Source organism: Somniosus microcephalus, chromosome 24 (assembly GCF_052327205.1).
Source record: "Somniosus microcephalus isolate GS21.2 chromosome 24, FLI_Smic_1.0, whole genome shotgun sequence".
Taxonomy (NCBI): Eukaryota; Metazoa; Chordata; class Chondrichthyes; order Squaliformes; family Somniosidae; genus Somniosus; species Somniosus microcephalus.
Window position 1 is genome coordinate 10,937,765 of NC_141010.1, and position 14,107 is coordinate 10,951,871.

A 14,107-nucleotide genomic window follows, 5' to 3' on the forward strand; every position below is an offset into this window, starting at 1 on the left:
AACGTCCTTCCTCAGGTAAGGCGACCAAAACTGCACACAATACTCAAGGTGTGGTCTCACCAAGGCCCTGTACAACTGCAGCAAGACCTCCTTGTTCTTGTACTCGAACCCTCTTGCTACGAAGGCTAACATACCATTTGCCTTCTTAACCGCCTGCTGCACCTGCATGCTTACCTTCAGCGACTGGTGTACAAGAACACCCAGGTCTCTCTGCACTTCCCCTTCTCCCAATCTATTACCATTCAAATAATCTGCCTTCCTGTTTTTGCCACCAAAGTGGATAACCTCACATTTATCCACATTATAGTGCATTTGCCATGTTTCTGCCCAATCACCCAACCTGTCCAAATCGTGCTGGAGTTTCACGACATCCTCCTCACAGCATACCCTCCCCCCCCCCAGCTTTGTGTCGTCTGCAAATTTGGAGATATTACATCGAATTCCCTCGTCCAGATCATTAATATATATTGTGAACAGCTGGGGTCCTAGGACCGATCCTTGCGGTACCCCACTAGTCACTGCCTGCCACTCGGAAAACGACCCGTTTATTCCAACTCTTTGCTTTCTGTCCACCAACCAGTTCTCTATCCAAGTCAATACCTTGCCCCCAATCCCATGTGCCTTAATTTTGCACGCTAATCTCTTATGCGGGACCTTATCGAAAGCCTTCTGAAAGTCCAAATACACCACATCCACTGGTTCTCCCTTATCTATTTTACCAGTTACATCCTGGTGCAAAGAGAGGTGCAGAGGGTTTGGGAGGGAATTCTAGAGCTTAGAGCCCAGGCAGCTGAAGGCACGGCTGCCAATGGTGGAGTGATGAAAATCGGGGATGCTCAAGAGGCCAGAATTGGAGGAGCGCCGAGACCTTGGAGGATTTAGCACGTAGCTTTTGCTTACTAGCTATAACAATATTGGATGTGAGGAAACAGCCTGTTGGGTAATGAAGAGTCTGTTCGCTTTCTGATTGGCCGTGGGAAGGCGGTGGGTCGCGAGGATGGACACGTCGGGCAACCAGAGGCAGGTGTGGCTGTTGGAGGCAGGAGGTCATGTGATTGACACCGCCAGAAATTGGCCAACCACGTTTGGCAACCCTGTTACTGAAGGTAGAGTTCAAATGAAGTGACTGGTAGCTGAGACATAGGCTGGCACTGATTTGAAAACTCCCTGCAGTGAAGGTGTAATGCACAATGGCGCTGTTGGTGCAAAACTCTTCTTTGAGTGCAGTTGGGTGTTGTGAGATAAATTGACCAGTTAATCTGTTTCTTTGTGGTGTAGGTTGAGGGGGGCGGGGGACATGTTGGCCAGGGGACCTGCTGCACTGTAGTATCGCTGGGGGGGAAATGCCAAGCTGAGACCAGGTGCCCCATGGAGATGTTAGAGAGTTGGCAGAGACTCAGGAATGGGTTAATACATGACCTGAGGCAACAATCAACCAACTGCAACACCCTCTTTTATTTGTCCTGCTGTTGGGCTGTTTGTTTTGTGTGTGTGCACACCTTGTGAGAATTACTCATTGCTCAGGGAGGGGCCATCAGTTGCTGTTTGGATTTCACTTGGTTTGTGGGATTAGAACGTTCTTCGAGGAGTCTGTGTCCTCTCAGATTCAGGCATCCTTACAGAGCCTAGTCTGTGGCCCTTGACCCTTGCAATCTGGTCCTTGACACCCAAGCAAATCAGTCAACTTGTATTGACAACAGAAAATGCTGGAAAAACCCAGCAGGCCAGGCAGCATCCGTGGAGAGAGAAACAGAGTTAACGTTTCAGGTCGAAGACCCTTCGCCAGAACTGGAAAAAAGCAGGAAATAGAATAGACTTTAAAGCAAGTTTAGGGGCTGGGAAAAGGGGGAGGGGATGAAAGAACAAAAGGGACGGTCAGTGATAGGATAGAAAGCAGGAGATTGAGAGACATTAAGAGATATTTAAGGCAAGAGGAGGTGGTAATGGGACAGATTAAGGAACAAAGGATGGCTCTAGATGGAGGGTGAATTGCGCTGGCAGAATGAAGGACAGCTGCCATGTGGGAGGGAAAAGAAAAAATATATATATATAATATATAATAGGGGCCGAGGTTATGATCTGAAATTGTTGAACTTGATATTGAGTCCGGAAGGCTGTAAAGTGCCTAATCAAAAGATGAGGTGCTGTTCCTCGAGCTTCCGCTGAGCTTCCGTGGAACAATGCAAGAGGCCGAGGACCGAGAGATCAGAGCGGGAGTGGAGTGGTGAATTAAAGTGACAGGCCATCGGGAGCTCGGGGTCCCCCTTAGGACTGAATGGAGGTGTTCCGCAAAGCGGTCACCCAATCTGCGTTTGGTCTCCCCAATGTAGAGGAGACCGCATCGTGAGCAGCGAATACAGTATATTAAGTTGCAGGAAGTACAAGTAAATCGCTGTTTCACCTGGAAGGGGTGTTTGGGGCCCTGGACAGTGGGAAGGGGGGAGGTATAAGGGTATGTGTTGCATCTCCTGCGCTTGCACGGGAAGGTGCAACTTGTATTGCCTGCTAATTCGAATTTTTGGGCCTGGAGGGTTGGAAAGGGCTTTTTTTTTAGGCCAGTTACCTCACCTGGTAAGTAAATCCTAATCCGAGCAACAAGATCGGTTAGTCTCAGAAACTTGAGATGTTGACAAACTAATGAGACCCTGGATTTATACTTTGTGCGTGGGCCCCAGGAGGCTCCACGGCCACAAACCTAGGTGGCCTACAAGGGCAGAAGTCTTGAACATCTACAGCTCAAAGCAAATTACTCCAGGATAAGGCTCCATAATGGTCAATTTTTCCTGGAATATTCATGGATCAGGCCATGATCGGACTGAAATATTCCTTGAAGCATGCAACTGCACAGACTGACTGGAATTGGCAGCCACAAAGTAAGTTTGGTTTGAACAGTGACGCACTGTCCGTCTAGTCATAGCTGGGACATTTCTCTTCCAATCATTAAGTCAACCCTCTGAAGTTTAAAAAAAAAAAAAATTCTATTTGTATTGAATTTTGGACACGTCCCAGTGATGTTTAATATTTAAACACTGCAGCAAGAATTGTATAGCAGACCTGTCATCCTGGGAGGAGAAAAGATGGATTAATGTTTTGGATACAGACTGTTGATCAGAAACAATTAGTTTCCGAGATCTGATGATGAAGGGTTGTACCTGAAATATTATTCCCTTTCCAGAATTTTCAGTTCTGCTATTTCATTTAAAAAAATTTTAGCAACTGCAATCTTCCCATTTTGAAGAATCCTAAATGTGAAACATTACATTTGGTTAAATGTTCAAGCAGGTTTCACCTTCCTTGCACCAAGTCCCGCTCACCCATCACCCCTGTGCTCGCTGACCTACATTGGCTCCCGGTTAAGCAACGCCTCGATTTATTATTTAAAAAAAAAAAAAAAAAAAATCTCATCCTTGTTTTCAAATCCCTCCATGGCCTCCTTGCCCCTCCCTATCTCTGTAATCTCCTCCAGCCCCATAACCCCTCCTGAGATATCTGCGCTCCTCAAATTCTGCCCTCTTGAGCATCCCTGATTATAATTGCTCAACCTTTGGTGGCTGTGCCTTCAGCTGCTGAGGCCCTAAGCTCTGGAATTCCCTGCCTTAAGCTCTGGAATTCCCTGCCTAAAGCTCTCCGCCTCTCTCCTCCTTTTAAGATGTTCCTTAAAAGCTACCTCCTTTGACCAAGCTTTTGGTCACTTGTCCTAATATTTCCTTTTGAGGTTAGGTGCCAAATGTTGTTTGATAACGCTCCTGTGAAGTGCGTTGAGACGTTTTACCAAGCTAAAAGCGCTAGATAAAGGCAAGTAGTTGTTGGTGTAAACGTCTGACGAGGACGGGCTCACATTCGGCTATCGATGGTCGTTATGTCGAATAGTCTACCCACCCTCGTCGTTCAGGCTTGCAGATGAAAAGTGGCCAATTGAAATTAAGAAACACTTCTATACGCAAAGGGTGGTAGAAGTTTGGAACTCTTCCGCAAACTGCAATTTTTTGCTGGGTCAATTTATTTTGAATCTGAGATTGATAGATTTTTGTTAGCCAAAGGTATTAAGGGATATGGAGTCAGGTCACAGATCAGCCATGATCTCATTAAATGGTGGAACAGGCTCGAGGGGCTAAATGACCTCCTCCTGTTCCTAATGTGAGGTACAAGAAAGTACCAGGTGCCTGTAGACTATATTCCAGCAAGACAGGAGAGAGCTTCAGGAGGTTCGTAGGCCAGGCCAGATGGGCAGCCAGCTAATGCCTCAATTTTAAAAGCCCTGTGAATGTGTCTTCTGTAAACTCTCAAGCCGGTGGCTATCGTGGTTTGCCCAGATCTCCCCCTGTTCCTGTTCACAGGATCTGTGATTCTTTTCAATTACCCAGCTCTGTGATACATGGTATTCATTGAACATAACATAAGAAATAGGAGCAGGAGTCGGCTATTCGAGCCTGGTCCGCCATTTAATGAGATCATGGCTGATCATCTGCCTCAACTCCATTCACCGGCCCTGTCACCTTACCCTTGATGCCCTTACTAGTCAGAAATCTATCGACTTCTGTTTTGAATATACCCAATGACTGAGCCTCCACAGCCCTCTGGGGTAGAGAATTCCAAAGATTCACCACCCTCTCCATCTGACACTAGATCGTGGAGGTATAATTTCCTTTTATATTTTCCTAAGCATTCAAAATTAACGTCAAGTTTCAAAATACAAGAGCTGACGTAAATCAGAGTTAAAACATTTTTGAATCATTTTAATGTATTTCTCCCACACAATCTCTCTTCCCCATGCACCCCCCGCCACCACCCCCCCCCCCCCCCCCCCCCAAAATAAATTGCTACTTTCACAAGCTCCTTCTGGCATTATCCAGACTGGTTTGTTGTTTGGAGCAGTTTCAATGCAGTAATTGGAAGTACTAGATTACTATAAAATAAGCTTCTGTATGTGTGTATAAGTATGAGATCTGCTAATTTGTTGCATATCCCCTTCAGTTCCTAGTGTACCCCACAGCAATGACATCTAGGTTGAACCCTAGAAGAAAGCAAACTAACCAGTTTTAATGGAAATTTCTGGTCATTTCTTAAATGCACTAGTTCTGACCGATTGAGGTTTCCTTTCTGAGTAACCAATCTTAAAAAGAAATGCAGTTCACCCGTAGTGACAACTTCCCTTTCCTGTGAAAGGCTTATCCTTTAACAGAGTGTGTTACGATCTTCTCGATGACTGATTGACTGATTGATTGAGAGATGGAGGACAATTTTAAATTGAAGAATGGCCATGTTCTGTGCTGTATGATTCTATCAAATGATGCTTTATCTGTTCTAATGGAAACTGAAGTTAAAGAAGCTCCCTTGATGGCACAATGGGCCATCTCTGCCTCTCTCTCTCTCTCTCTCTCTCCTCCTTTAAGACACTCCTTTTAAAAGCTACCTCTTTTGGCCAAGCTTTTGGTCACCTGTCCTAATAGCTCCTTATGTGGCTCCGTGTCAAATTTTGTTTGATGATGCCCCTGTAAAGCACCTTGGGATGTTTTTAAAGCTAAAGATGCAATATAAATACAAGTTGTTGTTGTTGGTGTAAACCTCTAACAAGGACAGGCTGGCATTCAGCTATCGATGGTCTTTATGTCGGTTAGTCTGCCCACCAGAAAATGTCCCTGGCTGACTTCCTGGTCTGAGTAAGCTGATCTCAATGGGATGCTTGTAAGAGACTTGAAAATTAACTAGCGACGGAGAAGAAAAAATCAACCATGGTCCTGTCCTTGTAGTAACCAGTGGTCCTCTGCTGGGAAGTGTGTGGGGTTGGACACTGGGTGAGGACAGAATTGGGTTCCGCTATGATGACCCTCTCTGACGTATAACCCAACAACGCTCGCTCTCCAGGCTCCATTGATTGCAGCACCCAATAGTTGCTTGTAGCCGAGTACCTTGGCATCAATCTATTATATGGGGCTTCTGCTGGTAGTAAAGATGGGAGATGTGGGATTGGAGGACTTGGAGAAGAAAAGGGGATGTTTGTCTATTGGGAGCCAAGTCTTCATCTTTGTCTTCTACTGTGGGGAAATGAATAGATTTTGATCTTCGCAACTTTCGGCACCTGCCCACAGCGAGTCTTCCTGGCCAGCAGCCTTAGTGAATCCAGCATGTTTAACATAGAAACATAGAAGATAGGAGCAGGAGTAGGCCATTCGGCCCCTCGAGCCTGTTCCGCCATTTAATGAGATCATGGCTGATCAATTCAGTACCCTGTCCCTGCTTTCTCCCCATATCCCTTGATCCCTTTAGCCTTAAGAAACATATCTAACTCCTTCTTGAATATATTTAATGAATTGGCCTCAACTGCCTTGTGTGGTAGAGAATTCCACAGGTTCACCACTCTCTGGGTGAAGAAATTCCTCCTCATCTCAGTCCTAAATGGCTTACCCCTTATCCTTAGACTGTGACCCCTGGTTCTGGACTCCCCGACCATCGGGAACATCCTTCCTGCATCTAGTCTGTCCAGTCCTGTTAGAATTTTAACAGGGCTGTTACTTTGGGCTGTCGCTGGCTGTTCAAGATCTACATAAAAGCAGCTCCTCTCCCCTGCCCGCCCCCACACCCCAACACAGTCCTGGGAAAACATCTGGTTTGCACTTAGACCTGACCACAGCGAGTTGGATAAGGATGGTAACCCTGGGAAGGGGGAGGAGGGGGTGGGGGCAGGTGGTGAATGGATCAAACCCATGCCTCAATGTTGAATTTGGTGGCGGGGGGGCGGTGGCGGGGGGGGGGACTGAATTCAAACACTATCCTTTCACCACAAAATTTGAGAAACAAACAACTGACGTCAGTTCTGGAGAACTGCAAAAGATCACGAATAAAATGAGCTTTTGTTGTTTCCCGCTCCAATTCCTGGATTATGAAAATGCCCCCACGCGGAGCTCCCTTTGTTGCTTGGGAGTGATTAACACTGCCCCGAATGTATTGACCTTTGAATTACTTTAGATGTTGTACTCTGTTTGTTTTGTTATGTTGGGAACATTATGCCTTTGTGCAATATCGTCTTTCACTTCATGGTTTACTTTCCCGGAGTGCCTTTTCTCTCAATGTTGTTGACTCGCTGTTAGTGGAATCCAAGATCCCGTGATCTTGGCAGCGTATAACAAACTGTACCCAGTTGCGTTCCTGCAGAGATCTGACTTGAAGACTGTGATGGGGAAACCTACAAAGCTTTTAAAATTGAATTTGCATAGAATGACAATGCATCGTATTTACAGCACAGAAACAGGCCATTCGGCCCCACTGGTCAATGCCGGTGTTTATGCTCCACACCACCCTACTTCATCTCGCCCTATCAGCATAGCCGCCTATTCCTTTCTCCCTCGTGTACTTATCTAGCTTCCCCTTAAATGCATCTATGCTCTTCGCCTCAGCCACTCCCTGTGTAACGTGAATATTGCTTCAATTGCTGAAAGTAAACTGGGATGGAATCTTTCTGTCGTGTTGTAATATTGTTTTTGGCAGACATGTGACACTTGCTTGTATTAACGTAGAGCTCTGTCCGTGGGGCTTGTACAATTGGCCCTTTTCAGTTACTTTGCATGCTTAATGCTGCAGCCAACTGGGACGCTCTGTGCTTTGATGCCAATAGTCTTCATTTTGTTCAGCATACGATGTGTTTTGGCTGGTGTCTCTGGAGGGGAAAAAAGTGAAATCACCATTTATAGAAGTGGAGTGACTGCTGCCAATGAACCTGAAGCGTTCTGCACATAAATCTGTGGTGGTTTAAGTATGAATGTGTATAATAATCTAGTCATGTTGCATGCCTAAATCAATGGAGCTGTGGGGTTGGTTTAATAATGTATAATAATAGCACGGGTTGGTTTAAGTGTTAATGTGTGATATTTTCACGGGGGGAGGGTTGCGGAGATTTATTTGTACTGCCGCAAGCTCGTGTGAAGGGAAAGGAGAAGAAAATGAATAAAAATGGACGTTTAGTAGCGATCTTTTTTCACCACCCTCCTCCCCTCCTTTATCTCCGCAAGTGTTTTCTTTGCAACGGTGACGATATTTTCTTTTCAGTTAGCGAACAACCGAAAAAACACAAACTGCGTAAGCACAACTACCTCAACCTTGTTGGCAGCTGTAGCATCCTTTAAAGAAAGACTTGCATTTCTATAGCGCCTTTCACGACCACCGGATGTCTCAAAAGCGCTTTACAGCCAATGAAGTACTTTTGGAGTGTAGTCACTGTTGTAATGTAGGAAACGCGGCAGCCAATCTGCGCACAGCAAGCTCCCACAAACAGCAATGTGATAATGACCAGATAATCTGTTTTAGTGATGTTGGTTGAGGGATAAATATTGGCCCCAGGACACCGGGGAGAACTCCCCTGCTCTTCTTCGAAATAGTGCCACGGGATCTTTTACGTCCACCTGAGAGAGCAGACGGGGCCTCGGTTTAACGTCTCATCTGAAAGACCGCACCTCCGACAGTGCAGCGCTCTCTCAGCACTGCACTGGAGTGTCAGCCCAGCTTTATGTGCTCAAGTCCCTGGAGTGGGACTTGAACTTCTGACTCCGGGGCGAGGGTGCTACCAACTGAGCTACAGCTGACACTAAAGAAATTGGCTTGGCCTTTTTTATATAAGTGTTGATGCTTTTTTAGTTCAAGACCTGTATATAAACTCTTCGTTTCTGCCCCTTCTTCCCAAAGCCAACTTCCTCCAGCCAGTTAACTTTATTGCTGAAGGAATGTTTTGATTCTGGTGACACTTATAGCTACTAATCACCTTGTTAGGACTCCTGAAGTTTATGGGCTCATTCATGCCCCACTTGACCACTTCAGTACGGGTGACGCTGCAATGCTACATTGAGGAAGTACTGAACTGTTCGAGGTTATACTGAGGCACTGCCTAGCTGTTTGGGTCTGTGTTGATTAAAAAAAGAGAGCATCGAGTTCTCCTGTTCTAGTCAATGTTCTTCCCTCAACCAGCAGCGGCAGAAACCGATTGCTTTCTGTGGTGATTGTAGGATTTTGTGTGCAAATTGGCTGCACGTTTCCCTAAATAAGTCAACCATCTGAGATGACTGAGGTGTGTGTGTTTGACCATTTATGTGACGTCTTCTGTGTGGTTGAACACTTGGACTGGTTCTTTCACAACCTGCTGAGCGGCGAGTTGAGCGAAGGACATTCTCTCGGGGTTATAATAAAGCAACTGGTTGTGTCCGTTGTTAATATTTTTTAAGCCTCTCTTGGTTTGCCCTAACATTGCCCAAATTGCATTTATACAGCGCCTTTCACATCCTCAGGACATCCCAAAGTATTTTACAGCCAATGAAGTACTTCTGAAGTATAGTCACTGTTGTAATGTAGAAAACGTGGCAGTCAATGTGCGCACAGCAAGCTCCCGCAAACAGCAATGTGATAATGACCAGATAATCTGTTTTTGTTATGTTGATTGAGAGAGAAATATTTCATTGAAACACTGCAGAAGCCCCAAATAGTGAAGTACCTTTTCATGTATTGGTGTGCGTATGTTAAATAAAGCCGAGTGACGGCACTTGTTTATGCAAATTATTTTTATTTAAGATTTCTTTTCCTGTGTTACTTGCAGCTATCTGTGGGTGAATGGGTTCACACGCCTCTGGCTAGCTTCATGCCACCACAGCCCAGAGTCCATTGTTGTGGTAATGCAGACCTTTATAGCAATTTGCATTCCCGTCAGCTATTTAAAATAGATTTATAACCAAATGTTGAGCTTAACCTTTTGATGGCTTTTAAAAGAGAGATACTGTGCCAATTTGCACAGCAGAGAGATCAGTATCTGACCATGTTGACTTGGGGATAGAATCATTTCATTTATACTCTATATACTGTGTCCAGCATCCTCGCCTCAGAGGGTTGTGGGTTCACAGTCCCACTCCAGAGACTTGAGAACATAAATCTAGGCTGACACACCAGTGCAGTGCTGAGGGAGTGCTGCACTGTCGGAGGTGTCGTCTTTCGGTTGAGACCGTTAAACAGAGGTCCCCCTCTGCTCTCTCAGGTGGACATAAAAGATTCTATGGCACTACTTTGAAGAGGAGCAGGGGAGTTCTCCCCAGTGTCCTGACCTATCCTTCAATCAATATCACTTAATTTTTTTTTTATCTGGGCATTAGCACATTGCTGCTTGTGGGAGCTTGCTGTGTGCAAATTGGCTGTCGCGTTTCCTACATTACAACAGTGACTACATTTCAAAAAGTACTTCATTGGCTGTAAAGCGCTTTGACATGTCTGGTAGTTGTGAAAGGCGCTACATAAATGCAAGTCTTTTTTTCTTATTGAATCTATGCATTTGTCTGAACTCTTATCGCAGTCGCTTAGTGTGTGCACTCTTAGTTCTTTATGGTCTAGTTCACGATCTGGCCTTGACTTTAGATTTCTGGATTTGATGTTACCAGTCATTAAGCTGTGTCCTCACCTCTACCTTACATGTGTACTCCTTTTTTGTGGTGCTCACCAGTGTAAGGGGTCTTGGTGAATAACTTTCCTATGTCAGACACCCACAGTCAAAGTCAAACACTCTTAAGGTCCAGCACAGTGGGATTAGTAGCAGTGTATCTGGCCCAACAACATGCATCTCTGCCCCAACCTCTGAAGAAGATGTCTACTGCACCAGTGTGATGCATTCTGTCCCTCGTACCAGCCATCTTGTGGCCTCTCTGAATATAAGATGGCCCAAATTGGAAGCAGTTTCTGCCAACCAGAAACTGGATTGGAGCCTGTACAAACTCAGTACGTGCACCGAGACGTACATGCCATTTTTTGTGTAATTCTAAAGGTTAATGGGATGGGGCAGATTACAGCAGCTTGGCTGCTGTCCAATAGGAAAGTAGACTGTAAACCCTTGGCAGAGAACTGAACTTAGTCCTTTGGGTATGGGAATTCTTTAATGCACACTATTTGGATCCAGGCCAGGAAGAAATGGTTCCATCATAAACCGTCTGACAGTGCTCCAACATTTTAAAGATTCCTTGTGCCTGGTAGAAATTTGGTTAACCTTCCACTGTTTGTGTCCCTATTGCCCACTCTTCAGCATCTCCTCCCTGCCCTATTTATTATCTCTTGGCTCCCACCTCCCTAATTCCTCTGATAGTCGAACTTTCTTCGCTGCATTTTTTTTCTGCTACTGAACCAATGTTTTCTTATTGAATTTTTCCTCTGCTGACCTCCCATTTCCTGCAGCTGTCAGTTTGATAGAATTCCCAGACCTCTGGGCCTACAGCCGGGCTTGCTGTTGTCTGAGCCAGGATACTGTTGCACCTGGGTTCAGTCCAAGGACCTCGGCAGACTTGGGGAAAATGTGACGTGTGTGAGGTGGTTACAAAGCTTGTTGCAGCCTTCGCCTGAGGGGGCGGTAGCTAGGTTGATTAACAGTTGCTCTGCTCAATCTCTGGACAATGAGGGCGGGGGGCGGTGGTCAGAGGTCAAGCTCCTGCTTTGCTGACCATCCAGATGACAAGGGAACACATGATGTGGGTCAGTTTGGAAGATCATGGTAAGAGGGACAGACACGGGGAGTGAGAGTTTCCCCGTTAAGTACCCTCCCCAAGACCGCCTACTTCCATCTCTCTAACCTGGTCCGACTCCGCCCCGCCTCAGCTCACCTGCTGCTGAAACCCTCCTCCATGCCTCTTACTTCTAGACTTGACTATTCCTAGCCAGCCTCGCCCCTTCCATAAACTTGAGCTCATCCAAAACTCTGCTGCCCGTATCCAAGTCCCGTTCACCCATCACCCCCTGTGCTCGCTGACCTACATTGGCTCTCTGTCCACCAACACCTCAAATTTAAAATTATCATCCTTGTTTTCAAATCCCTCCATGGCCTCGCCCCCCCTCCCTATCTCTGTAACCTCCTCCAGCCCCACAACCCTCAGATCCCTGCGCTCCTCCAATTCTGGCCTCTTGCGCATCCCCGATTTTCATCGCTCCACCTTTGGCGGCTGTGTTTTCAGCTGCCTGGGCCCTAAGCTAAGTATCTCCACCTCCCTCACCACCTTTTTAAGATGCTGCTTAAAACCTACCTCTTTGGTCAAGCTTTTGGTCATCTATCCTAATATCTCCTTATTTGGCTCAGTGTCAAATTTTGTTTCATAATTGCTCCTGTGAAGCAACTTGGAAGATTTTACTACGTTAAAGGCGCTATATAAATGCAAGTTGTTGCTGACTAGATTCAGAGAAATTCCTGATCTGAAAAGTTCTATTTAGTCCACTAGCGAGGACAGTATGTCATGTTTTATCTTCAGTGAGAAGCGGAGGACCATTCCAAAATGAGCTGTAATTCATGGTAATAGATACCCTGTTCATCCTTTTACTGTTTACAAAATAAACCAGCTCGCCAGTATATATTTGACCTTGTGTCACTATAATACTAATCAGTCTGAAGGACAAGTGGCGGTGTGTGCGAGATTACAGTACCCTGTCCATATAACGAGGGGTGTCATTGTTGCAGCCGTCCCAAGCCATGCTATCGTATGGCTAGACATTGGGCTGTAAAGGCACACTCTGAATCCTAAGGGACAGAGGAGCCGCTTACGGGAGGGCCTGGTGGCACAGAACCTGAGAAACTACTTGGGGTAAAGCTGAAATTTATAACCCCATGTGTCGTCTTAACAAACTGGATTGCTGCACTCGGTGATGTTGGATATGTTTTCGTGCAGTTTACAAATGAAGAACAAATGATTTTTGCCAATTTTGGAAGGCCATGTGACAAACTCCAACCAGAGATGGTGTCCTCCCTGCGGTTGAATAGCCTGCTGACATTCACCGTTGGGGCTCAGATGATGATGAATTGCTACTTAGGTACTGGAATTGTACCCTGGCCCCGGGGGGGGGGGGGGGGAGCAATTTTGGATGGGAGGGAGAGAAGGAAAATTTGGTTAAGAAGATTAAAAAGGCTTTTTGAAGGCACCAGAACAAACCCAAAGTGTTGGTGATTAGAAGAAATCTGAGGCACAGTGAGATGACCACAACGGGTAACCTTACATAAAAATACATAGAAGTTCCAACACGGAAACGATCCATCCAGCCCATGTTGGCGTTCACCCTCCATACGAGCAAATGGTCCTAATCCCACCTACCCACCCTGTTCCAATATTCCTTCACCCCTCCTCTTCAACCTATCCAGTTTAATTTTGAATGTTGACAGTTTCTGTCTCGACCACTAACCTGGGAGTGAATTCCACAGCCTTGCAGCTCTCTGTGTAAACAAGTTTCTCTTGCTCTCCTCTTCTAAATCTCTTGCATTTAGTCTTGTACCTAAGCGCCCTCTCCATTCTAGACCCCCTCAACTACTGGAAACAGTCTGATTCTATCTACACCCCGCCCCATCCTTTCTTAATTTTAAACATTTCTATCTCCCCATCAATCTGCATTGACGAAAACCCATCCAGTGAAGGCTGAGGCAGCCTCATGTGAGTCTCCTGATTCGTCTGATCAATGCCAAGTTGTTTATATTTTCTCCAAAGTGGGAGATGGATATCTGAGTGCCAAACATTTTTTGCGGTATTCTTACAAAAATAATTAACTTAATTCCCCTATTTTCTGTTCTTCTTACAGTACTGGCATAAAGCATGCTTCCAATGTGAAATCTGCAAAATGACTTTAAACATGAAGAATTACAAAGGCTACGATAAGATGCCTTACTGCAATGCGTAAGTATTTGTTACTCTTCTACATTCCTATTGCTAATATTTGATTACCCTGAGTTACTTCATAATGATGCATGATGGTGATCCTGCACGATTCTTCCGTTACTGACATCAAGACTATAATTATTTAAGAAAGTCATACAAGCACTTGGGAGTGGCAGGATCTGCGGAAACTGTGGCACTTGGTACAGTCGGTAGCACTCGCTTCTGTGTCCGAAGGTCATAGAGTGGATTGGCTTGGCTCACCAGAGTGTCAACCGTGGCTCAGTGGGCAGCACTCCTGCCTCCGCTTCCAGAAAGTTGTGGGTTCAAGTCCCACTTCAGAGATATGAGTGCCCAATCCAGGCTGACCCTTCAGTGCAGCGCTGAGGGAATGTCTTAACTGTGAGATTGAAGATAACTCCTTATCTCCTTTCCCGCTCTCTCTAACGCATACACAGTGTGATTTCTAT

At 45.6% G+C, this 14,107-nt stretch overlaps 1 protein-coding gene across 2 annotated transcripts in view; it reads left to right on the top strand.

Annotated features, from left to right (window-relative positions):
- lasp1 (LIM and SH3 protein 1) overlaps positions 1-14,107 on the top strand; it is a 166,075-nt gene that overhangs the window by 23,061 nt on the left and 128,907 nt on the right. For both annotated transcript variants that reach the window (XM_085966212.1, XM_085966213.1), the window contains exon 2: positions 13,564-13,658. In XM_085966212.1, coding sequence (XP_085822338.1) covers positions 13,564-13,658 — 95 coding nt within the window. The remainder of the gene's footprint in view (positions 1-13,563; positions 13,659-14,107) is intronic.